Source organism: Scyliorhinus canicula, chromosome 6 (genome assembly GCF_902713615.1).
Source record: "Scyliorhinus canicula chromosome 6, sScyCan1.1, whole genome shotgun sequence".
Lineage (NCBI taxonomy): Eukaryota > Metazoa > Chordata > Chondrichthyes > Carcharhiniformes > Scyliorhinidae > Scyliorhinus > Scyliorhinus canicula.
Window position 1 is genome coordinate 99318834 of NC_052151.1, and position 27926 is coordinate 99346759.

General features: G+C 44.9%; 1 protein-coding gene across 1 annotated transcript in view; it reads left to right on the forward strand.

The window, feature by feature from the left end:
* Positions 1 to 2791: 2791 nt before the first annotated feature.
* The window catches only part of nkain2 (sodium/potassium transporting ATPase interacting 2), a 651746-nt gene continuing 626611 nt past the window's right edge, over positions 2792 to 27926 (forward strand). The window contains exon 1 of the mRNA XM_038799726.1: positions 2792 to 3870. Within this exon, the coding sequence (XP_038655654.1) occupies positions 3817 to 3870 (54 nt within the window). The 5' untranslated portion in view covers positions 2792 to 3816. The remainder of the gene's footprint in view (positions 3871 to 27926) is intronic.

A 27926-nucleotide genomic window follows, 5' to 3' on the forward strand; every position in this document is an offset into this window, starting at 1 on the left:
TAACCAGAAACTGCCCGCGGCCTTTCCTGACAGTTTCACCCTGGACAAATCGACATCGATAATAGTTATCATACCTCCAGGAATTCACTTACCGTGAAGGCGTGAAAAGTACTTTAACTGGCGAATACCATTTACAAGTTACTGGACTGCATCAGGACTACAGAAAGACGTGTGTCAATTGGGAAGAGCCTGATGCCTGACATAACTATAATCAGATACAACAAATGTCTTTGGCATCATTGCAGGCGGTCATCTTTGATCCAAGAGTCCCTAAACATCGTTGAGACCAATAAGTTGCTCCATTTCACTTAAACCCTTAACCCACAATTTTGCTTGGCCTGCCATTTGGAAGGTTGGGGGGGGGGGGGGGTCGGTGATGGGGAGGACTGGACACTTTTTTCTATTTTCTTATTAAAGAAAGCATTAGAAACGCAAGGGAAAATGCTGGAAAATCTCAGCAAGTCTGGCAGCATCTGTAGGGAGAGAAAAGAGCTGACGTTTCGAGTCCCATGACTGTCAAAAAAAATCTCTCCCTACAGATGCTGCCAGACTTGCTGAGATTTTCCAGCATTTTCCCTTTCGTTTCAGATTCCAGCATCTGCAGTAATTTGCTTTTATTAAGAAAGCATTAGAGATAGTTTGCAAGCAATATAAACAGCGAAAATGAAAAAAAAGCAGCAAAAGTAATATATGTATAATTAATAGTCTTGCGCTGAATATGACTTAAGAAACGTATTTATGTGTAACAGAAAATTGTAAAAAAAATTCTATTCTGGAAATAGCGACAACATTTGGTGAACGGTAAGACGCTCGATAGTTCAAAGGACCCAGAGGGATCTTGAGTTGCATGTCCATAGATCCCTGAAGGCAGCAAGACAGGCAGTTAAGGTGGTTAAGAAGGAATATGGGATACTTGTCTTTATTAATCCAGGCATAGAATATAAGGGCACGGAGGATGTGATGGGTATAAAATGCTGGTTAAGCCACAACTGGAGTACTTTGTGCAGTTCTGGTCACCACACTATAGGAATGATGTAATTACACTGAAAGGGTACAGAGGAGATTCAGGAGGATGTTGCCTGGACTACAGTGTTCATCTATGAAGAGAGGTTGGTTAGGCGGGGATTGTGCTCCTCAGAGCAGAGAAGGCTGAGGGGGGAACCTTGGATTGGATTGGATTTGTTTATTGTCACGTGTACTGAGGTACAGTGAAAAGTATTTTTCTGCAAGCAGCTCAACAGATCATTCAGTACATGGAAGAAAAGGGAATTAAACAAAATTCAAGAAAATACATGAGAATACATAATAGGGCAACACAAGATATACAATGTAACTACATAAGCATTGGCATCGGTTGAAGCATACAGGGTGTAGTGTTAATTAGGTCAGTCAATAAGAGGGTCATTTAGGAGTCTGGTGACAGTGGGGAAGAAGCTGTTTTTGAGTCTGTTTGTGCGTGTTCTCAGACTTCTGAATCTCCTGCCCGATGGAAGAAGTTGGAAAAGTGAGTAAGCCAGGTGGGAGGGATCCTTGATTATGCTGCCCGCTTTCCCCCAGCAGCGGGAGGTGTAGATGGAATCAATGGATGGGAGGCAGGTTTGTGTGATGGACTGGGCGGTATTCACGACTCTCTGAAGTTCCTTGTGATCCTGGGCCGAGCAGTTGCCATACAAGGCTGTGATGCAGCCCGATAGGATGCTTTCTATAGTGCATCTGTAAAAGTTGGTAAGGGTTAATGTGAACATGCCGAATTTCCTTAGTTTCCTGAGGAAGTATAGGCGCTGTTGTGCTTTATTGGTGATAGCGTCGATAGCGTCGATAGTGAGTGGACCTCATTGAGGGGTACAAAATTATGAAGGACATAGGGTAGATAGGAAGAAACCTTTCCCTTTAGAGAGGTCAATAACAAGGGCACAGAGTTCCGGTAATGCATGCGTGATTTAGAGGGGATTTGAAGAAAAAGCTTTTCACCCAGAGGTTGGTGGGAATCTGGAACTCACTGCCTGAAAGGGTGGTGGAGGTAAGAACCCTCACATTATTTCAGAAGCATTTAGATGAGCACTTGAAACACCTTAGCATACAAGTCTACAGACCAAATGCTGGAAAGTGGGATTGGAGTCGATAGGTGGTTGATGGGTGCGGCAGATAGGGTGGGCCGAAGGGACTCGTTTTCAGCTGTAAAACTTTATGATTCCATTACCAGGCCCTCTAGGTTGCTATTGAACGCACACCACGTTGGACTCTCAGCTAGCTTCTGTGGAGAGAGGACGCCCACCTTATAGTTCATTTCAGGCGATTTTTCTATCTCTGCCTCTGAACACGGGAATAATGAGGTCGAATACAATTTCGTCAGAACTGGCTTTATCCTTGTGCAAAATAAGATCGATTAAAATCATGCTGTTACACTTTAAGAGCTTTTGGTTCAATAGTAATTTATATCATCAAAACAAGCAACTTTTCAGCTTTGGGCATTATTTTTTTCGGTAGCGACATTGATTTGATTGTCCATGGCACAACAACTGTGTCTCCCCCCACTAACCTAGCAAACGTTACATAAAGGTATGGCGTAGCTGGATAAATGAGTCTTAAGATGTGGTAAGAACGGTAACGTATCTGTTTCAAGCGTATGCAATGGACAGAAAATTTCTCGTGAGATTCTGATGAATATCTAATGGTATTGGTTAATTCCGTTGTAAATGCGGTATAGCATTCATATTGCTGTTATTCGCCCCCCCCCCCCCCCCCCCCACCAGATTAAACATATGTCGAATTCACACAGTTTCGCCTCTTAAAGTAGTAATCGAAACTGAGGAGATGGAACGATAACAACTATTGAGTGCCATATGTTTCATCTGAAAGGGTAGTACAGCCATTCGAGCTACAATAGTCAGTCTGGTTCCCAACAAGCCGGGTGTCACAGTGCTCGCTTTGCCAATGCAGCCTCAGATGGCATCTGGGCAGCGACTGCAACGCACGGTGCCTCCCGCCTCTGTGATCTCTCTGGCTTTCCCTCTCCTGGTGAGAATGAAGAAAGGGGAAGAAAAAAAATAACAACTGGAGGATGGAGAACAAGTTGTTCGAGCGATTAATCCAGCGATAGACAGCGAGCAGATAGATTCGCGCGCTCTCCTACATCCCGACAGGGTTTTTCATTTGTTGTCAATTGACACAAAACCCAGCTCCATTTCGGCGCTCGCACCGAACAGACACAACAGAGCGAGAGACCGACCAGCTCGCGGAAACGACGAGATCACGATCCGGGTTTGTTCATCATTTCGCATCAGTGGATTCCCCCCGCCCACCCTCCAGCCTCGAGTCGCGGCGTCAGCAAAGCCGTGAGCTGGGAAATAATTCACCTCACCAGCATCGCCAGCAGTTAGCATCCCAGATAAAGGCGGGCGGGCGGGCAGGCGGCCGCTGCCAATCTCCTGAAAAGTGAACTGCCGGGAAGCCTATCGTCGTGCACGGTCTGGTGTGGATGGCAGCACAACAGAAATAGTTTGCAGAGCCCGGCGCCGCCCCGACTGCTTGGCGATTCCTGTTGCTGTTCCGCGGATTGTGTGTGTGTGTCTTGCTTGGCACAGTGATGGTGAGGAGGAGGAGAGGGAGGAGGATCGTGAGCCTGGCGGACACTCGGTGCTGCTGAGCCCGGCCAAAGCGAGCGCGCGCCAGCCGGCCAGGTATTCCCCAGCCTCGCAATCAAAGCGGCTCGAGCCGCGGGCGGGAAAGGTGCAAAGAGCCAGAGACTGCGGAGGGAGTTAAACACCGGGCAGGCACCTTACCCCAACTAACCCTCCATCTCACCCTCTGCGAAACATGGGCTGCTGCAGCGGCAGGTGCACCCTCATCTTCATCTCCAGCCTACAGCTAGTAAGTGAATACTGAAACTTTAAAAATATATACACAGTAATATATTTTATATGCTTGAAATGGGGCGTTCGTGGTTCTGTGTTCTCACTGTATTTTTCCCCTATATTTCTGGCTCCAGTAACTGGGTGAAATGCATACCGGAAACTTTTACATCCTTGTCCATTGTACTTGCATTTTATGGATTAGATGCGAACTATTGCAAATATTTTGTTCATACTCGTATTTTGTATGCTTTAGATCCGCAAATGTCACTGCTCTTTCTAATGGTGTTTAAGTACATTCAAGTCAGTTCAGGCCAAGTGAAGTTTACTTTTGTCCAATAGTTTAGATATATTGTGCTGAAAGTGTGCACGTTGAGGATACGTGACTGATGTTTCATTAGATGTCACGATTTTGCATTTAACAATATTAATGGTTTAAGTTCGTTCACTTTTTTGGGGGAGTGTCAAAGTGCTGCTGAGTTGCATTGTGATGAGAATGTAGACAGGTGGCCAGATAAATATTGGAAACCACTGTGACAGTGTCCTGTTGTACATTCAGGCATTTACTCAGTTTGTACTGTCTCAGTGATATCGAAGTGCTCAAGATGAACGGAGCTTCCACGTACCTGTTCACTTCGATTGTCTTATTTACTGCCGCTTTGGCTCTCAATATTGGTGCATAGTTTTGAAATTGAGTTATGTGGTGGGAAACGTGTGAACTGGCGGTCATTCTCTTTGTTACATTTCCAGTGGATAAAGTAATAATGCGATAAATTGCCAACACACTCCGTTTCCCCTTTTCTACATGCATTGTATCATCTGTGCATTTTTTAATACCAACTATTATCTCCCTGGATGTGAGACGAGAAAGTTTTAATAGTGCTTTGAATTCATTTACTTGAAGCTGCCTGTTAATATGGTGGGAAACATGCATGCCGATTGATACTGCTTGATGCAGCACTTGCTACAATAAGAGTTCCTTGCCAAAGGGGACCTGAATTGTTAAAATAATTTGTCATCATAAGTCTCAGTTCCAACAGTTGTAAATCCTCACCTATGAAGACCACAGGCAGTAGAATTTTATTTTAAACTATCATTTGCTCACTGAATCAGAATGATGTGTCTAATCGGGCCTGTTTGCTTGCCAAAAGTTATTGAAATCGGGTCCTCCAGATTTGAAAACTAAGGTACTGAAAACCATTCCGATTCGACAAAGAAGTCTGTTTATATTTTTTGCAGCAGTCGATACAAGTGGCTATGGGAAGCCAGCTCCTGTCCAATTTTATTACGCCTAATATGCTGAAACTACAAAATTTCTTTAATGTCATTTCCCGCTGTGGATTGAGATTTGTTTACTGTTCAGCTGTTATTTATAATAGATGTTTTCAAACGTATGTATCATTGTATCAACCTTTGCGGTGCTTGGGGGGGGGGGGGGGGGGGGGTGAAACTTTCAAGCATCGCACTGCAACCAAGTTAGAACCAATTTTTTTTCTCACATTAACATTTAATATTAATACCGTTTTATTCTAATTTCTGCTTGATAATTATGTTTCCATTATGTTGAATACACATTAGTCATGGCTTTGTCTGCATTCACAAATATTAAGCAGTCGCAAAATTGAGTGGAGGAAGGATTTGAAGTTAACTCCACGTTTGATATATATTTTGATTTCTGATCAGCTTCTCAGAACAAAAGTGTTATACATCTAGTGACAAACACGCTGCTGGCTGATATGCAAAAATGTGGTGTTCTAAGACAATTCTATTATTGATATCAACAACAAAATATATAGTTGCCTCTGTCAGCTATTTTTTCTGCACAATATCTGGCCTTTTGCATGCTCTGTGGGTTTTGTTTCTCTGCAAGCACAACTTGTGTATCATCTAGGTAGACTCTTAATAGTAAGATGATACAATGGTCATTAACTTCTGAACAGAACGCTTATTTGTATTGATAAATTTTATCTATAACCATAAATTGTTCTAGTTGTAAAGAGCCTGTACCTCATAGGCCATAGATATTGGGTGCCTCAGAGATGTTATATAAAGATTTTACATTGAAAGACTTAATAAGTTAGATGTACCTTTAATACAACAATACAGAATTTACAGTGGACCTGCAGCTGTCAGGTAAATTGTGCCAGGGTGCATGTGGCAGGGGGATTGTGCTCTTCAGTGAACAAGAGCAAGTAATAAGGAGACTGTTGGAATTGCCACTGATCTTTGCAGCCTCCTCAACTGCCATTCTGAATGACTAAATGTGAGCTTCACAAAAATAGACGCAGAAAGTTGCCCAACTGCCAAACATCACTCTAGCAACCATGTAGCAAAGAAAAATAAAACTTATGGATCATCTGTGGCATATATTATGTACTTCGCATTTTCTTGAGTTGACCCTCTTTAGCGGAGGTGTTAACAGTAGCTCTTTGCGTTCCTTCTTATTTTTTCGTCATTAGCTTTATGCTCAGTTATCTTTATGCTTATTCCTGTGAGATTGTTTTTTTTAAATTTTCCCATGAAGGCTCCTATAATAGTTTATGGAATATTGTTGAGTCTTCAGCAATATGGCTAGTCTGCAGGCAGCAAAATAGATGTGCTGGAATGAAATATACTGAATCTTGTGAAGGATTTGGCTGAATATATTAACACTTTTAGCGCACGAAAGTAAATTAACTTCGGTTGAGCCTCTTATTGTCTGAAATCAGATAAAAGGCTGATCATTGTGCAGGGATCTTCAGGTCAGTGAAAGTTGCCTCAAAGCTGAGATTTAATGTGATAATGAGTGATTCTGGGCCCTGGCAGCTTTATCTGATATATTTAGGTTGATGAGGGACCAGGAATTGGAATGTAATTTCTTGCGTTTTCTCATGAAAATTTAAGCCTGTTTTCCAATAAAAGTGAGTGGATGTTGTTTCTGCCATCACTGTGGTAGGGTGAGGCTACTTAGAGCCAGGAACTAGCTCCAAATAGATTGGGGCAGCATCATTAAAGGGAACCCTGAGCAGTCACATGGCCCCCAGCACAAATCACAGAGGTCTTCGGGCATCTCCACTGCCCCCACCAACATTCATCGCCGGAAAACACCACTCCCACCACATTCATTTTGGTTATTCCGTCCCCCCAACCCTGCTCCCACGACAATATCTGCTCTTCCCCCTCCATCCCCTTACATCGACTTCCCACTACAGTCTGGCCCTGGCAGTACCCCCTAGCATAAGTTGTCACTGTGAGGCCTGGAACAGGGTATGTTCCTCTACCCTCCTCCCGGGATACTATACTAACCTCTGTACCGCTGGAGGGATCCCCTCGACTGCCTTACACCTGGCCAAACCTGTTGTAAATGACGGTAGCATCTGGTGAATATTCCATAAGCAGGAGAATGTCTGGGCCGAGTGCTCGCTAATAGCATGCCAATGCATTAAAAGGAGGATCCCGGGCTCTGTGGTGGTGGGGGGAGGCAGGGGGTGAAAATTCAAAAACCCAATCAAGTCGGAGATAATTATGTTTTTCGATTCTTTCTGGATTTTGGGTCTACGACAAGTTTCTCATGAGTTTTCATGAGTGGAAAGGGCGAGCTCAAAATCTTCCCCTATATTTGAGAAATAATTTTACAACTTTGGGCTTTTAGTGAGGAGTTTCACTTCTTAACAGTGAATGTTGAAAATTTGGGCATGCTGATGATTTCTGATGATTTACTCAAATGCAATTTGTGCTTGGATTTCTGATGTGTGCCCCCATTGTTTCTCTACTGGAAATACAAAGTTGAAAAGAGCACGTAAAAACCCCAACTGCATTCCTCAACCCAAAAAACGCTTACTAAGAGCTAGGAAATATGGGAGTAGTGGTTAAATGATTCACCCATTGATTCTGTCTACACCCTGCTGCCTCAGGAAGGCAGACAGCATTGTCAGAGACCCCTCACACCCAGGCTTTGCCCTCTTCCATCAGGCAGAAAATACTGAAGTCTTCCAGACATAGAAACAGCTTCTTCGCCACAGCTACTAGACTCCTCAACGTCTCTCCCTTGGACTGATCTGTTCCTTGTAAGAACACTATTCACGACGCCCTATGCTGCTCTTGTTTGGCCCTTGTTCCACACTGCAACCAATCACTATTTGTTGATGTACCATTTGTCAATAAACTCTGTCGATTATTCTTATGTCTACTACCTACGTACTATGTACATTCCCTTGGCTGCGGAAAATTACTTTTCACTGTACTTCGGTACATGTGACAATAAATATCAATCAATCAATCAATCATGCATGTCTGCACCTGCTATCCAAAACAGCTTGCACAACGCCTTTGTCCTGGCACACTCAAAGGTTCCAGACACCTTTGAGGTGCTTGCCCGGGTGAGCGATTGGCTCGTGGGAGACAGGAGTTATCCGCTGCAGTTGGGCTGAGGACGCCTATCTGGAGGTCCTAGACTGATGCGGATAATCGCTATAATTACGCCATGCAGTGACCAGGGGCACTATTGAGCGGTACATCGGCATGCTGAAGGTGAGATTCAGGCGGCTGAACCGCTCTGGAGGGGCCCTCCAATACAGCCATAGGAGGGTCTCCCACATCATGGTGACCTGCTGCGTCCTCCACCACATAACACAACAGAAAGGGGACATTCTGGAAGAAGAGGCAGCGAAAAACCAGGTGACCAAAATAAGCTGATTAGAATCTCAAAACTAACAAACTACATCCTGCTGGCTCCTCCAGGAGCTGCAATCCCATAATAAGGTTTATTGTTAATTCACAAGAAAATGGTTGAAATTTCAAAGCCCATTACAACCAAAAGCTTGTAGAAAATTAGGGCAGTTTAAACTTAAAAGCAGGCTGTTGGTGGAACTATGATTTATCGTTACAGTACAGTAATTTATGTACATTGCAGGGAAATTATTTTTGTTTATAAAAGACCTCCTGCGACGATAAGCTATGATGGCAGAGAAGTCAGTTGAACATTTTTGTTTTCGGGGCCACTACTTCTCTTGACTCTTGTTTCCCTTCTATTCTAATAAATACAACATAATGTCTGTTCCCATTCTGTCAGTGGAATGATCAAGTATGCTGTAATCAATGCCAGGCAACAACCACACTCTTTGAGGATCCCGCTACCTGATGTCAGTGAATTTTCACTTTCTTTTAAATTAAATTCTGACTTCTGGATGCCTGGAGCATTTCTCTTTGAAGGCTTGAGGTATATCTGGAGCCATACATTGAAGTGAAAACTTTGCATTTTTAAAGTTTTGTGTATTTCATTTATTTTTCTTGGGAAGGCAAAGGATTGTAAGGCTGGTGCATGGAATAATTTCTCATTCTAGCCACGATATTGTCATCAAATTATTCCTGATTAATTGTGGCATAACTAATTATGACAAAAGCTCCCTATGTGCCTCCCCAACAATATGCCTTGACTGAGAAGAGCACCACACATTGTATTAATGTAAATGTTTCCATTACCACACAAACATCTTGTGGCCTCTTGCAATAATATTACAATTTGAGGGGTAGAACCCAGACATTTTGTGTTTTGTACAGAAAGGCTGCTAAGTGAGGCATCAAACCATAGTTCTTTACTACGGAGAAGGAAGTCGGCCAGCCTATTTTCTTAGCGCTATCACTTTGCTGGAGTAATCAAGCTGCCTTGATCCTTCCCTTGTATTTTCCTTTGCTTCAAAAATGTAGCTGCTTTTTCCCTGAAGGTTGAAATGGTGTATGCCTCAACTATTACCTGTGGCAAAGCATCTTGGGCGGGATCCACACACCCGCCGGGAAACAGGCGAGAATCACTCCGGATTTTTTCCTCGAAGGTCTGGGGTGATTCTATGTTTTCCAGGGGGCTAGCAGAAGCCTGGTATTCCATCCAGAACCACACAGCGGGCCCGCACATAGTAAGGTAGGTCCCCGCAGATCATGATGGCCCCCCCAATCAGTGGCCCCCGATCATGGGCCTGGCCGCCGCTAAGGCCCACCCTGGAGTCAGATACCCCCGCTTCCCACCAGGACCGCCACCGCGGCCGCAGATCCCAGCTCCTGTTGGGTGGTACCACATGTAAACCACATCAGCGGGAGTTCAGCCGGTCGACCGTGGAGAATTGGCACGGGGGGCTGTTCTAAAGGCCGCCGACTGGCGGCATGTCGATCGCGCGTGTGGGACTGGCGGCACGTCGATCGCGCGTGCAGGACTGGCGGGTCCACGTCGATCGCGCGCGTCGGATTGGTGGGTCCGCAGAGAATCGCGGAAGCGCCATCGCGCCGGATTTCCGGCGTGAACGGCTATTCTCCGCCCCCAAGCCGGGTGCGATTCTGGAGCAGAGGGTCGGAGAATTCCGCCACTTGTTCTTCAACAGCTTTCCAGAAATAAATTTCTCCTATTCTTTCTCTGCACTTAGGGATAATTTAAATTTGATAACCCCTCGTCACTGATTCCATGACCAGAGGAAATACTCTTTTCACTCTATCCAAACAAAAACATGCATTTATATAGCAAATTTAACATAGGAAAGTGCTGCACAAGAGCATAATCAGGATGGCAGACGGAAAGGTAGCCAGAGAATATTTGAATAGTTGATAGTAATAAGAGAAGGGCTGAGGGTTGTAAATGTACACAATTCCAATAAAGTCATGATATTGACACTTCTGCTGGCAAAGTGGGGCATAAGCTGGAACTGTGCTCTTGGAGGAAGATCCTGAAACCAACCCATATTGCGTGAAAAGGATTACCTGCAAAGTCAAAGCAGTTTCCCGGCACCTGTGAAATTGTATCATTGGGGCCAAACCAATCTCCCTGCAGGGAGGAGTGTCGATGAGAGATACTCTACTGTGTCAAAAATTACAAATGCTGGCCTTGTGAATGATGTCCACATCCCATGAAATGATATTGTAAAAATTCCTCTGGATTGCAAGTAGCTCTTAGTTGGTGAGAGTACCATTGAAGCTGCAGAATCCTTCAGATATGTTCCTTCTGTCCATCCCCTTATTGAAGGTAAAAGCAGTGCAGAATTTTGATGAAACTACAATCTGACCTGAATTCTGGCAAGAAAGAAGCAATTTGGCCTTCTCCTCTCCAAGGTTCGTCTGAAATTTCAGGTCCAAATTGTTTAAAGTTTGCTTAAAATACAAAAGGGCATATTCAGGAACACATTTTTCCAGTATCACCGCACAAGATGATCAGAGTAATTATTGCTCTCTAGAGATAATTTTGTATTAAAATAGGGCATCAGCTTGCTTCAGTGGTACCATTCTTGCCTCTGAATCACAAGGTTTTAAATTCCACTCCAGAGATTTGGATACCAGTGCAGTATTGAGGGAGCACTGCTCGATCCACACTGCTGATTTCCTCTTGGGTAAATATAAAGGGCAGATTCTCTAATCCTGCGGCAGAGTGTCCTTGCCATCATAAACACCGTCATGTTTTCCGACGGCGTGAACGGGCCGACCCGACGACTAATTCTGGCCCCTACAAGGGGCCAGCATGGCACTGGAGAGGTTCACGTCGCTCCAGCTGCTGATCCCGGCGCGAACTGGCCGCAGCGGGATCCGCGCATGTGCAGTGGCGCCGGCGCCAACATGCGCATGCGCAGTGGCTTCCTTCTAGCCCCGATGCAACGTGGCGCAGGACTACAGGGGCCGGCGCAGAGGAAATGAGGCCCCCAGACAGAGAGGCCGGCCTGCCGATTGGTGGCCAGGCCACATCAGAGGCAACCCCCCCCCCCCCCCCCCCACATGCTGCCCCCCCAACCCTTCCACGCTGAGGCCCTGCCGGCTTAGAGCAGGTGTGGACGGTGCAGGCGGGACTCGGCTTTTTCACGACGGCCACTCGGTGGGCCGGGCACATAGAGCGGACCCCAACTGGTGCCGCGCCAACCACACCGGCGCCAATGGCGCCGATTCTCCGCTCTGCAGAGAATAGCATGCCAGCGGCGTGGCACGATTCGCGCCAGTCGCGGGGATTCTCCGTCTAGGCCCCGGGCTGAGAGAATCCGCCCAAAGTATATTCTGAAATTCTTCAAAGAAGAGCAAGGGAGTTTTCTAGATTGCGCTGGCCAATGTTTTTCTTTCAACCAGTATGATTTAAACAGATAATCTGGTCATTACTTTTTGTGGGACCTTGCCCAGGGTCAGAAATCTGTAAAACCGATAAATGTCTGGTACCAGTAAAACAGGGCTGACCTGGTTTTGTATTCACAAACTAGAATTCCAGTTGTACTGGTATCAGTTGTACAGGTTTCTGACGATTTTGAGCTGGTCTGAACTGATTTTTCCTGTGCGCAAATTGGTTGCCACTTTTCCTTTGCTTCAAAAGTGCTTTAATGACTCCACAGCATTTTGCATGTCCTAAGTTTTTGAAAGGCTCAAATCTTAATTTTAAAATTTGTGACAGTAAGCAGTAGCATATTGGTTATGTTGCTGGACTCATAATCTAGAGGCCTCAGCTATTGGTCGAAAGATAAAAGTTTAAATCGTTACATCTGGAAAAATTAAAGTCAGGAAATAAATCAGAATACAAATGCTATTATCAGTAATGACATCCATGAAACTACTGGATTGTTTATTTGGATTTAGATTTTGTTTATTGTCCCATTTACCGTAATCAAGCAGCTCAACAGATCATTAAGTACATGAAAAGAAAATATATAATAGGGCAACACAAGGTACACAATGTAACTACATAATACCGGCATCAAGGTGAAGCCTACAGGGGTGTAGTGTTAATCAGGTCAGTCCAGAAGAGGAGTGTGGTAACAGTGGAGAAGAAGCTGTTTTTGAGTCTGTTCGTGCGTGTTCTCAGACTTTTGTATCTCCTGCCCGATGGAAGAAGTTGGAAGAATGAGTAAGCCGGGTGGGAGGGTCTTTGATTATGCTGCCCGATTTCCCCAGGCAGCGGGACGTGTAGATAGGGTCAATGGATGGGAGGCAGATTTGTCTGATGAACTGGGCTGTGTTCACGACTCTCTGAAGTTTCTTGCGGTCTTGGGCTGAGCAGATGCCATACCAGGCTGTGATGCAGCCAGATAGGATGCTTTCTATGGTGCATCTGTAAAAGTTGGTGAGAGTTAATGATGACATGCCGAATTTCCTTAGTTTCCTGAGGAAGTATAGGCTCTGTTGTGCTTTCCTGGTGGTAGCGGCGACGTGGGTGGACCAGGACAGATGTTTGGAGATGTGCACCCCTAGGAATTTGAAACTGCTAACCATCTCCACCTTGGCACCGTTGATGCTGACGGGGGTGTGTACAGTACTTTGCTTCCTGAAGTCAATGACCAGCTCTTTAGTTTTGCTGGCATTGAGGGATAGATTGTTGTTGCTGTACCACTTCACTAGGATCTCTACCTCCCTCCTGTATTCTGATTCATCGTTATTTGAGGTCTGACTCACTATGGTCGTATCATCAGCAAACTTGGAGATGGAGTTGGAACCAAATTTTGCCATGAAGTCGTGTATGTACAGGGAGTATAATAGTGGGCTAAGTACACAGCCTAGCGGGGCCCTGGCATTGAGCACTATTGTGGAGGAGGTGTTGTTGTTTATTCTTACTGATTGTGGTCTATGGGTCAGAAAGTCGAGGATCCAGTTGCAGAGTGGGGAGCCAAGTCCTAGGTTTTGGAGCTTTGATATGAGGTTGGCTGGGATTATGGTGTTGAAGATGGAACTGTAGTCAATAAATAGCAGTCTGATGTAGGAGTCCTTGGTGTTGAGATGCTCTAGGGATGAGTGTAGGGCCAGGGAGATGGCATCTGCTGTGGATCGGTTGCAGCGGTATTTGAATTGCAGTGGATCAAGGCATTCTGGGAGTGTGGAGATGACAGGGTCACTGGATGGTAGTCATTGAGGCAAGTTGCCTGGTTCTTCTTTTGCACTGTTATGATGGTGATCTTCTTGAAGCAGGAGAGGACCTCGGAGAGGAGTAGGGACAGGTTAAAGATGTCCGCAAACACATCTGCCAGCTGGTCCGCACAGGCTCTGAGTGCAAGACCAGGGATCCTGACTGCACCTGGCGCCTTCCGTGGGTTCACTTATAGTGATGGTTTAAAAAAAACCATCTGGTTCACTCATGTCTTAAAGAGAAAAAAACAGCTGTCTTTACCCAGTCTGGCATAGATGTGGCTCCAGAATCATTGTAATGTAATTGGCTCTTAATTGACCTCTGAAATGGCCTACCAGGGTAATAAATGCTCAGCTTGCCAATACTGTCTATATTCTGTGACTGGATAAAAATAAAATGTGTACTATATGCCTGGCAAGCAAACAAAACAATTAAATTGGAACTTCTGAAGTTGTTTCATACAAGATCCTCAAATTATCAGAGAGAAATGTTTCATCATGTTAATCTTGGTCCTACAAATGAAGGATTTCTCCTTAATCTTCCATATTCTTTACACTTAAAACAACTAGGGTAGCTAATCTAGATATATCCAAGCAGAAAGTTTTCAAACTGTCTGCGTATTTCCATCAACCTAGCAGACAGTTTGCATTCCTCTACGTGACTTAAAAAGTACAGAAGATACATCTATTCAAATGAATAATATGCAGACCTTTTTATTAGCCATATTTTAAGACATTATTACCTTTTTGTCAATATCGTAGTTCACAAAAACTTTTAGTTTCAGTGATACCGTTTTCTTTCTTTCAATTGTACTTGTCACTTACGAACATAAGAACTAGGAGCAGGAGTAGGCCATCTGGCCCCTCGAGCCTGCTCCGCCATTCAATGAGATCATGGCTGATCTTTTGTGGACTCAGCTCCACTTTCCGGCTTGAACACATAACCCTTAATCCCTTTATTCTTCAAAAAACGATCTATCTTTACCTTAAAAAATTTAATGAAGGAGCCTCAACTGCTTCACTGGGCAAGGAATTCCATAGATTCACAACCCTTTGGGTGAAGACGTTCCTCCTAAACTCAGTCCTAAATCTACTTCTCCTTATTTTGAGGCTATGTCCCCTAGTTCTGCTTTCACCCGTCAGTGGAAACAACCTGCCCGCATCTATCCTATCTATTCCCTTCATAATTTTTAATGTTTCTATAAGATCCCCCTCATCCTTCTAAATTCCAACGAGTACAGTCCCAGTCTACTCAACCTCTCCTTATAATCCAACCCCTTCAGCTCTGGCATTAACCTAGTGAATCTCCTCTGCACACCCTCCAGTGCCAGTATGTCCTTTCTCAAGCAAGGAGACCAAAACTGAACACAATACTCCAGGTGTGGCCTCACTAACACCTTACACAATTGCAACATAACCTCCCTAGTCTTAAACTCCATCCCTCTAGCAATGAAAGACAAAATTCCATTTGCCTTCTTAATCACCTGTTGCACCTGTAAACCAACTTTCTGTGACTCATGCACTAGCACACCCAGGTCTCTCTGCACAGCGGCATGCTTTAATATTTTATCGTTTAAATAATAATCCCGTTTACTGTTAATCCTACCAAAATGGATAACCTCACATTTGTCAACATTGTATTCCATCTGCCAGACCCTAGCCCATTCACTTAACCTATCCAAATCCCTCTGCAGACTTCCAGTATCCTCTGCACGTTTCGCTTTACCGCTCATCTTAGTGTCATCCTCAAACTTGGACACATTGCCCTTGGTCCCCAACTCCAAATCATCTATGTAAATTGTGAACAATTGTGGGCCCAACACGGATCCCTGAGGGACACCACTAGCTATTGATTGCCAACCAGAGAAACACCCATTAATCCCCACTCTTTGTTTTCTATTAATTAACCAATCCTCTATCCACGCTACTACTTTACCCTTAATCTTAACGTACAGATGGAGGGTGAGAAAGTAAAATCAATACTAGTGTTTTGTGTTTAAACAAAGGAGATTACAATGGGATGAGAGAAGAACTTTATCATGCATCTTTATCTTATGCAGCAACCTTTTGTGTGGCACCTTGTCAAAGGCTTTCTGGAAATCCAGATATACCACATCCATTGGCTCCCCGTTATCTACTGCACTGGTAATGTCCTCAAAAAATTCCACTAAATTAGTTAGGCACAACCTGCCCTTTATGAACCCATGCTGCGTCTGCCCAATGGGTCAATTTCTATCCAGATGCCTCGCTATTTCTTCCTTGCTCTCTGCCTACCTCCTTTTTTAAACAGAGGTGTCCCGTTTGCTAATTTCCAATCCACCAGGACCACCCCAGAGTCTAGTGAATTTTGGTAAATCATCATTAGTGCATCTGCAATTTCCCTAGCCATCTCTTTTAGCACTCTGGGGTGCATTCCATCAGGGCCAGGAGACTTGTCTACCTTTAGCCCCATTAGCTTGCCCATCACTACTTCCTTAGTGATAACAATCCTCTCAAGGTCCTCACCTGTCATAGCCTCATTTCTATCAGTTGCTGGCATGTTATTTGTGTCTTCCACTGTGAAGACCGACCCAAAAAACCTGTTCAGTTCCTCAGCCATTTCCTCATCTCCCATTATTAAAACTTCCTTCTCATCCTCTAAAGGACCAATATTTACCTTAGCCACTCTTTTTTGTTTTATATATTTGTAAAAACTTTTACTGTCTGTTTTTATATTCTGAGCAAGTTTACCCTCATACTCTATCTTACTCTTCTTTATAGCTTTTTTAGTAGCTTTCTGTTGCCCCCTAAAGATATCCCAGTCCTCTAGTCTCCCACCAATCTTTGCCACTTTCTATGCTTTTTCCATCAATTTGATACTCTCCCATATTTCCTTAGATATCCACGGTCGATTTTCCCTCTTTCTACCGTCCTTTCTTTTTGTTGGTATAAACCCTTGCTGAGCACTGTGAAAAATCGCTTGGAAAGTTCTCCACTGTTCCTCAACTGTTCCACCATAAAGTCTTTGCTCCCAGTCTACCTTAGCTAGTTCTTCTCTCATCCCATTGTAATCTCCTTTGTTTAAACACAAAACACTAGTATTGATTTTACTTTCTCACCCTCCATCTGTACGTTAAATTCCACCATATTGTGATTGCTCCTTCCGAGAGGATCCCTAACTATGAGATCATGAATCAATCCTGTCTCATTACACAGGACAAGATCTAGGACCGCTTGTTCCCTTGTAGGTTCCATTACGTACTGTTCTAGGAAACTATTGCGGATACATTCTATAAACTCCTCCTCAAGGTTGCCTTGACCGACCTGGTTAAACCAATCGACATGTAGATTAATATCCCCCATGATAACTACTGTACCATTTCTACATGCATCAGTTATTTCTTTGTTTATTGCCTGCCCCACCATAACGTTACTATTTGGTGGCCGATAGACTACTCCTATCAGTGACTTTTTTGCCTTACTATTCCTGATTTCCACCCAAATGGATTCAACCTTATCCTCCATAGCACCGATGTCATTCCTTACTATTGCCCGGATGTCATCCTTAAATAACAGAGCTACACCACCTCCCTTACCATCCACTCTGTCCTTCCGAATAGTTTGATACCCTCGGATATTTAACTCCCAGTCGTGACCATCCTTTAACCATGTTTCAGTAATGGCCACTAAATCATAGTCATTCACGATGATTTGTGCTATCAACTCATTTACTTTATTCCGAATACTACGAGCATTCAGGTAAAGTACACTTATGTTGGTTTTTTTACCTATGTTTTGAATCTTAACATCTCCAGTTTTATTCCTTTTAGTATTACTGGGCCTATTCACTGAGCTCCCCTCAGTCACTGTACCTTGTACTGTCGCCCTTTTTGATTTTTGACTATGTCTTCTCTGCCTTGCACTTTTCCCCTTAATTCCTTTTGCTTCTGTCCCTGTTTTACTACCTTCCAACTTCCTGCATTGGTTCCCATATTCCTGCCACATTAGTTTAAACCCTCCCCATCAGCTCTAGCAAACACCCCACCTAGGACATCGGTTCCAGTCCTTCCCAGGTGCAGACCGTCCGGTTTGTACTGGTCCCACCTCTCCCAGAACCGGTCCCAATACCCCAGGAATTTGAATCCCTCCCTCTTGCACCATCTCTCGAGCCACGCATTCATCCTATCTATCCTGACATTCCTACTCTGACTAGCTCGTGGCACTGGTAGCAATCCTGAGATTACTACCTTTGAGGTCCTGCTTTTTAGTTTAACTCCTAACTCCCTGAATTCCGCTTGTAGGACCTCATGCCATTTTTTAACCTATATCGTTGGTGCCTATGTGCACCACGACAGCTGGCTATTCACCCTACCCCCCCAGAATGTCCTGCAGCCGCTCCGAGACATCGTTGACCCTTGCACCAGGGAGGCAACATATCATCCTGGAGTCTCGATTGCGTCCACAGAACCGCCTGTCTATTCCCCTTACGATCGAGTCCCCTAAGACTATAGCCCTGCCATTTTGCTTCCTGCCCTGCTGTGCAGCAGAGCCAGCCACGGTGCCATGAACCTGGCTGCTGCCTTCCACTGGTGAGCCATCGCCCCCAACAGTATCCAAAGCGGTATATCTGTTTTGCAAGGAGATGACCGCAGGGGACACCTGCACTGCCTACTCTTGCTCTGTCTTTTGGTCACCCATTTGCTATCTCCCTCAGTAACTTTCACCTGCGGTGTGACCAACTCGCTAAATGTGCTATCCACGACCTCCTCAGCATCGCGGATGCTCCAAAGTGAGTCCATCGCAGCTCCAGAGCCGTCAAGCGGTCTAACAGGAGCTGCAACTGAACACACTTCTTGCACGTGAAAGAGCCAGGGACAGTGGACGTGTCCCTGAGCTCCCACATCGCACACGAGGAGCATGATACGGGTCTGGGATCTCCTGCCATGTCTTAAACCTTAGGTAAACTTATACAACTACAATTCCAAAATAAAAACAAATAAATTAGACAATGAAAAGAAAAACTACTTACCAGGGTTAAAAAGCACCTCCGAAAAAGCACCTTCTCTCACTCTGCACCGAATTACCTCACTGCACCAAATTACCATGTTGCAATTCCCACTCTGGATGTGCTTCACTCACTCAGGCTGTGTCTTCTTGACCTTTCCTGATTACCTCACTGCACCAAATTACCAAGTTGCAATTCCCACTCTGGATGTGCTCAGTCCGGATGTGTCTCCTTGAAAAGCGCAAGCTTACTGAGTGCGCTTTCTGTCTGTCTTTTGTGCAGACCTCAGCTAACCGATGACTCAAAAAATACCTAAACTTCAAAGAGAAGAATACAATGTGCCCTTTGTGCCCCTAAACATGCCTCAGGTGACTGACAGATAACTGCCTCTCAGCAATTAGGGTGGGGGCAGCTTCAACCAATCAGACACTAAGCTACACACTGCACATTTAACTGAAAAACAGCAGAATTAGATTTTCCACTTACCTTTCCTGATTACCTCACTGCACCAAATTACCAAGTTGCAATTCCCACTCTGGATGTGCATCACTCCGGATGTGTCTCCTTGAAAAGCGCAAGCTTACTGAGTGCACTTTCTGTCTCTTTTATGCAGACCTCAGCTAACCGATGACTCAGAAAATACCTAAACTTCAAAGAGAAGAATACAATGTGCCCTTTGTGCCCCTAAACAGGCCTCAGGTGATTGACAGATAACTGCCTCTCAGCAATTAGGGTGGGGGCAGCTTCAACCAATCAGACGCTAAGCTACACACTGCACTTATAACTGAAAAACAGCAGAATTAGATTTTCCACTTACCTTTCCTGATTACCTCACTGCACCAAATTACCAAGTTGCAATTCCCACTCTGGACGTGCTTCCTTGAAAAGGTCACAGTTTGCATTATGGAATAAAAGTTCTGATGGAAGGTCAAAGACTGAAACATTGGACTGGTTTTTCATCTGAGAGGCACTTTGTTGGAATTGGGGAATTTCCGGCTCAGTCTATCCTCTCCGGGTAAAAGTCTCCCAATTGGTGTGATTTTCCATGCTGCGTGGCTGCAAGATCGAGTTGTACTCGCTGCTCAGACCGCAGGTTGGAGATGGCCACAGGGACTGTTGAGTGCCAAGGTGCACTGGTTAAAAGGTCTGCCTGCTTGCCCACACCCCACACCACCCCCACCCCCCACTCCTACCCCCAATGGCCTCTTGTACCCTCCTTGCCCATCCATATGAATATATATATACTTATGAGAATACAATTAGGAGCAGTAGGCTACTTGGCCTCTTGAGCCTGTTCTGCAATTTAATAAGATCATGGTTATTCTGATTGTAGTAACTCCACATTCCTACTTACCTGCTATAACCTTTCACCCTTTACTTATCAAGAATCTATCTACCCCTCCAATCATTTGCATGGGGCCCTTTACAGCCCCATTGAAATTTAGTGTGAACTCATGTCCCCAAACACCACTCTTTGCCATTTCATCCTCCACCCCCTAATTCACCTAGTATTGACCATGGGTAGACCTCAAGAGCCATGTTGAGATGAAATAACATAAAGTTCTAATTATTAAAAACTTCTCTATCCCAAAAAATCATTTATTAAAGCCCATCCATACAATTAAATCCCCTCAAGTACTTAATTCCATACAAGAATAAACATTTGTATTTATGACCATACATCAAAGGCAGCTAACCCTTCCGTAACCTCTTGGATCTGTCAATCAAACTGTGAACTTACAGCCCCCCCCCCCCAACTGATGATGACAGGTTGTGGAAGCAGTCAAGTTGTATAATGGTATAGTGATAACCCTTAGGATTATGTCAATAAACATGTATTGAAACTATTGGAACATTTTATTTTCATTTCACAGACACTGGCAGGCGATGTTTTATTGCCAAAGTTTAATGGTCAAGGGATTTAAATAATTTGACAACTTGACATTTCTCCATACCTTACCCACACTTCATGAGCATTTACACCTCATTGTACATTCACTGTGGGTTGAGGCCATTCCTTGAGTGAAAATTGGGTTTCCTGGGCACAGAGTTTAAATAGCCTAGCTGATTCATAATTTACATCTGTGCATCCCTTTTGCTTACCAGCAAAAATGGGATCTGCTGGAAATGGTGACAGATGTTCCAGATTCCAACTTCAACTGAAAAGTCTCCAGGGTCCCCCTAACCCCACAAAAAATCCAGCTCATGGTGGCACAGTGGTTAGAACTGCTGCCTCACAGTGCTAGGGACCCATGTTTGATTACGTTCTTGGGTGACTGTCTGTGTGGAGTTTGCACATTCTCCCTGCGTCTGCATGGGTTTCTTCTGGGTTTCTTGCTCCTTATAAAAGGAAATGAATGGCTGCCATCTTAGGTAGAACACTCCTACCGAATCTCTAATAGTGCACTTAACCTTCTGCAAATATAAGAAAGACTTTAAGTCACCCAACTGTGCCAAAGCAGTAGGCGGAGTAGGATATTTATGCCCAAGCAGAACTCGTCTTCTAGCTATCAATGAGGCGAAGGAGAGGACATTCGCTTTAATTTAAGTCCCACCCAAAATAAGCTGATGTGAATCTAAATCAGGGAAGGAGGCTATCAGATTATTAATAAAATTTATATAGTCCCAGTTTGGAGCATAAATATTAACCAGAATCACCGGAGTTCCCACCAGAGACCTAGAGACAATAACGTGTCTGCCATTTGGGCCAGCCAAGATCTTAGTGGCAGAAAACTGAACCCTTTTATTAATGAATATTGCCGCACCCCAGGCGCACCATCAAATCCTGAATGAAAGGCTCGTCCCACCCACCCTTTCCACAGCCTTGTCTGGTTTCTGATTCACAAATGAGTTTCTTGAAAAAATACCACGCTGGAATTTAAACTCTTGAGGTGAGCAAATACTCTTGATCTTTTCATTGGGCCATTGAATCCCCTGTCAATGTGATGAAACAAATTGGGGTCTCCCACTGCCCCCCTCAATCCGGAGTCAGCCATTTCCATCAAGAGAGATTACCGAACAGATACATAAAAGTTACAGCCACCTAGCACAACCAAGCTGGCCGCTAAATCAAACCATAAGACTGAACAAAGAAAAATCTGCAGTCACCATCAGCAAACTATCCCCAACCCCCATCCCCTTGCCCTCACCCTCATATACTACCACACCCAAATATGCATATAGATAGCAGCAAGGTCAACATAAACAACTAAAATCTACTTCTAAGACACCTAAACCTAAACAAAACAAGCACTCTAAGTTCATTATCTGCCATCAACACTTCAACACTACTCCCATAAGATAACTTGCAGGTTAACAGGGCGGCTCCCACCTCGAATGGAGAAAAATGATTGCACACATTAAGATATTAAAACCGCACAATCCATAGCCACCCAACAAGGAACTACATATTTTCATAACCATCAGAATAGTACCCCACAGTATCCTAGAGAAAGGGAACTGTAGTGACATGTATGACCGACTGGTAGATAGGGACGACACCGTACTGGACGCAACAAGAAGGAAATGGGAGGACGACCTGGGGATGGAGATAGGGTGGGGACTCTGGAGCGAAGCACTGCATAGGGTCAACTCCACCTCCACGTGCGCAAGGCTCAGCCTGACGCAACTAAAAGTGGTACATAGAGCCCACTTAACGAGAAACCGTATGAGTAGGTTCTTCCCGGAGGTGGAGGACAGATGTGAGTGGTGCCAAAGAGACCACGCCCACATGTTCTGGTCTTGCCCCAGACTTGTGGAGTACTGGACAGCCTTCTTCGAGGCTATGTCCAAAGTGGTGGGGGTGAGGGTGGAGCCATGCCCGATAGTGGCGGTCTTCGGGGTTTCAGACCAGCCAGATCTATTCTTGGGGAGGAGGGCGGACGCCCTTGCCTTTGCCTCCCTGATTGCCCGCCGTAGAATCCTGTTTGGCTGGCGGTCAGCAGCACCACCCAGAGCTGCAGACTGGCTGTCCGACCTCTCGGAATCTCTCCAAATGGAGAAAATCAAATTCGCCATCCGAGGGTCGGACGACGGCTTCCACAGAACGTGGGAGCCATTCATGCAATTGTTCCGGGACCTGTTTGTGGCCAACGTACATGAGGAAGAATAGTCGGGTGGCCAAGAACCAGGGGAAAATGGACGGGAATCGGGGGAAGGTAGCCGGGGAGAGGGGGGGGGGGGGGGGGGGTTACGGGCTCGGTATGGGGGTTTGATGGCAAGCCAAGGCCCAAAACCAAACTATAAATAAATGCCTATAAACATGTGCCTCGGCCATATTGGGGAATGTAAAATATGTATGCTGGCTAAAGGGGGCGGCCACAATTGTTGTTATGAAGATGCTTACCTGTAAATATTCATGTTAAATTTTTGTGTTTTCCTTTTTTTTTTCTCTCTCTCTAATAATTTGTAATTTGTCATATATAAAATATGAAAACTCAATAAAAATCATTTATAAAAAAAAAAGAATAGTACCCCACATAAAATTAAACCCCAAACCTAAGCCTAAACTGTAAAAATTCAATTCCAACAAGAACAGTAAAAAGTGCAGAAATAAACATGGAACCCCAACAATTCAACATGCCCATCCACAACACCCAAAAACCTGAATCACACCGTACCCAACATGTGTTTCTTTACGAAGGAGTCCGCTTCTCCCATCAAATAAATATCCTTTTCCTCAAAAGTCTTAGCTGCACTAGGTACACCACACTGACTCGGACTCCACTTTTGTACAGGGCGGCCTTGGCTTTGTTGAACAGGGCCCTCTTCTTTGCCAGCTCCGCTCCACATCTTGGTGAGACCTGATGGTGTGGCCTTCATATTTAAAGTCCCGTGCTCCCTCGTCCACCTCAGAATCTGCTCTTTCTCTTTGAAGCTATGGATCTTCGTTATTACTGCACGCAGTGGATCCTCAGGATGAGGCCTCTACCGGAGTATACGGTAGGCTCAGTCCAGCTCAGGCGGGACTGCAAATCTGTCCTCCCTCACCATCTTCCCGAACATCTCTGCAAAGTACTCAAAGGGCGTTGGGCCTTTCATCCCTTCTGGTAGCCCCACAATTCAAACGTTTTGCCTCCTGGACCAATTCTCCACATCACTCATCCTGGCCTTCAGCGACTTATTCGCTTTGACCATCAGAGACATCTCCACTTCCAGGGAGGCAATCTGATCACTGTGTCTTGAAAGGGCCACTTCCATATCTTTTACCATGGTTCCAATGGCTTTCATGATTTTGTTCTTCTTCTCCAAAGCCACTCAGATGGGGGCCATGGCCTCTTCCAGCGATTTCCGGAATTCCTCCGACACAGCCACCAGTATTTACTGAATTCTTTCACCAAAGTGCTGGAAAGCACATCAGCCGTTATTGAAGTGGTCAGAGCCCCAAAGGCTACATCCTCTAATGTTTCTGGTGATGAGCTTTGAGAGGCCTCCGATTCTGGAGATGAACATCCACTGTCTGCCTTTTTTCCACTGACTTTTCTGGGAATTTCACCTACATAGGATTTTCATCCCATTCATTATAATCTTATAATCATCTTTATTGTCACAAGTAGACTTACATTAACACTGCAATGGTTAATGTGAAAAGCCCCTAGTTGCTACATTCCGGCGCTGTTCGGGTACACTGAGGAAGAATTCAGAATGTCCAAATTACCTAACAGCTCTTCTTTTGGGACCTGTGGGGGGGAACCGGAACACCTGGAAGAAACCCATGCAGACATAGGGAGAACGTGCAGACTCTGCAGACAGTGACCCAAGCCGGGAATCGAACCTGGGACCCTGGCACTGTGAAGCAGCAGTGTTACTCAATGTGCTACCGTAGGGTTTTCAAAAGAAAATACCCCCTGAAATGAAGAGAAAACGCCAAAAAGACCAATATTCTAGCGGGAGCCACGTCATGCATGTCTTCCCCCTCCATGGCGCCACCAGAAGTCCCAGTTCAATGTTTTTTTAAATGGTGAGCTAGCTGGGAGATTAATATTGGAGGAGGATGGTAACTTAGACAGCAGATTCTGGACTTTCATGTCATTGGAATATGCTACTGAATTTACACTCCAACGACAGTGAGTGCTGTTAGCCTCATCAATAGCATTATGGGAAACCCAATTGGCCAGCTGTGGGGACGCGTGTGCCGGAAAACAGGGCTGGTTGGATGGAGAATCCCACCCACCATCTATATTTCATGTAAAGTTCACATATAGATTCACATATATTTTAACTAACCTACCGAAGCCTCAACCAGAAATTTCACGGAGCGGCTGCACGTCCACATTTGTCTGGTTGCTGTCTGTTTTCATCTCTACCAGCTACCTGCTCACAATCCCATTGGTATTGTATTGTAAGTGGATGCTTTTAGTTATAAGCAGCAAAGCAGTGGGATGAATTGTGCTGTCACTCTGGCTGATTCACTCTGAAATTGAAACAAACATTGCCTCCATTGAAAGTTCTGTCTACGTTCTGACAAATGTCAGAAATAGAGGCACATTCTGGAGTTTTAGTAAATATTGACAGCAGTATTGTTCTAATATTGTTTAGAAACAGATTGTAAAGTGTATGCAGCAAAGCAACAACAACTTGCATTGATTAAGCACCTTTAATGTAGCAAATGTCCCCAGGCACTTACAAGATAGCTAGCAATACAAATGTTACATGGTACATACTCATGCGACTCGGCCAACGTTGTCTACCTCATACGCTGCAGGAAAGGATGTCCCGAAGCATGGTACATTGGCGAGACCATGAAGACGCTGTGACAACGGATGAACGGACATCGCACAACAATCCCCAGGCAGGAATGTTCCCTTCCAGTCGGGGAACTCTTCAGCAGTCAAGGGCATTCAGCCTTTGATCTTCGGATAAGCGTCCTCCAAGGCAGCCTTCCGAACTTGCGACAACGCAGAATTGCCGGGCAGAAACGTATAGCCAAGTTCCGCACACGTGAGAACGGCCTCAACCGGTACCTTGGATTCGTGTCACATTACATTCACTCCCCCACCATCTGGCCTGGGCTTGCGAAATCCTACCAACTGTCCTGGCTTGAGACAATTCACACCTCTTTAACCTATGATTATCCCGTTCTCCAGTTGCTCCATCTAGACCTGTAAAGACTTAATTACCGGCAAAAACTCCCATTCAAAGTATCATCTTGCATCTTTGACTTTGTCTATATATGTATATGTTTCTGGAACCCACCTCTTCATTCACCTGAGGAAGGAGCTGTGCTCCAAAAGCTAGTGATTCGAAACAAACATGTTGGACTTTAACCTGATGTTGTAAGACTTCTTACTGTTGCAATAAAAATGTTGTCATTGAGCCGTAGAAAGAGATCATCGCAGCAGATGACCAATAGCTTGGTCATAGAGGTAGGTTTTAAGGTGTGTTTTAAAGATGGAGAGAGGAAGACGTTCAGGGAGGTAATTCCAGTACTTCAACCCAAGATAGCTGAAAACACTGCTGTCAATGGTTGAGTGATTAAAATCAAGAATGTGCTAAATGCCAGAGTTGGAGTAACATAGAAATTGGAAATAACATAGAAATATGAAAGGCTTGTTCCCGTACCAGCCTCCCCGGACAGGCGCCGGAATGTGGCGACTAGGGGCTTTTCACAGTAACTTCATTGAAGCCTACTCGTGACAATAAGCAATTTTCATTTCATTTCATTTGTAGGGCTGGAGCAGGTTACAGAGATAGGGAGGGGAGAGGTCATGGATGAAAACCAGGATGAGGATTTAAAAATTGAACAATTGTCAGATCAGGAACCTGTATAGACCAGCGAGAACAGGGGTAATAAATGAATTTGACTTAGTACCTACATATTAAGTGATATAGGTAACAGGGTTTTGGATAATCACAAGTTTATGCAAGGTGGAAGATGAGAGACCAGCCAGGAGAGCATCAAAATAGCTAAAGCTAGAGGCAACAAAACATGGGATAAGGACAAAAGATGAGGGTTTCAGAAATAGGTAAATTGAGACAGGCACTGATTTGAGCAATGTTGCGGAGGTGGAAGTAGGGCAGTCTTAATGAAGTAGTAATTGTGTGGTTCGAAGCCCATCTCGTTATGAAACATAATGCCAAAGATGCAAATGAAATGAAATGAAAATTGCTTATTGTTACATGTTGGCTTCAAATTAAGTTACTGTGAAAAGACCCTCGACGCCACATTCCGGCGCCTGTTCGGGAAGGCTGGTACGGGAATTGAACCTGTGCTGCTGGCCTTGATCTGCTTTAGAAGCCAGCTATTTAACCCACTGTGCTAAACCAGCCCCTCGGTATAGTATGTCCGAAGGTGATGGTGTCTGCAATCTCAGAGTCCCTGTGGCCTCACCTGAGCATGATGAGGGGGCCAGGCGCCTCATGGGACATATATACCAGGACCCATGTGTGAGCCGGTGCGGGAGACCCTTCAGGGAGTAGGAGTTCTAATAGAACATGCTAAATAAATTTGAGTTTTTCTTACAGTCATTGCTTCCTTGTGGTCACTTGCGTGGAACTTGACATTGGCGATGAGGGTAAAGTGGAGCAGCAGCAGAAACCACTTCCTCTGGACAGGGCCTGCCGGAGGGGAGTGAAAGAATCGATGCTGGAACGTCTGTGGGGAAGATGTTGGAGAAGCTGTTAGGCGATGGTGCATTTGCACGGCCTTTGGAGGTAGATTGAGTGCACAGAGCGCTAATGAAGAAGCCCCAAGGTAACAAGCCGCCGATGGTGATGGTGGTGCGGTTACACCGGTTCCTGGACAAGGAGCAAATAATGAGGTGGGCCAGGCAGATGAGGCGGTAGTGAAATCCGAGTGTACCAGGACCTGGGTACAGAGCTGGCCAAGAGGAGAGGAAACTTTAACAAGGTCAAGGTCAAGAAGGGGGTGATGTTTGGGCTACTGTACCCTGTACATCTGTGGGTGACCTATGAAGGCAGGGAATTGTACTTTGATTCGGCAGAGGAGGCAGTAGAATTTCTTACAGACAGTGGGCTGGCAGGAGAAGCTGGACTTTGAACATTGGTGGAGATGCTGTGATGCTGCTGTTAACTTGTGTTTCAGGCCATTTCTTTCTTTTTCAGCTTCAGATTTGCTCTTTGTTCTTTGTTAAGAGATGGGGGTTGGTCTCTTTTTTTGGGCTTGCAGAGGGCTTGTTTTTTCTTGTTTGCACTCATGTTCGAACGGGGGGGGGGGTGAGTGGAAGGTCAATGGGGGGGATGGGGATAGGGGTTGTTTATGGGGGATTTGGGGGTGGGGGGCTGGGGGGAGTGTAGAACTGCTGACA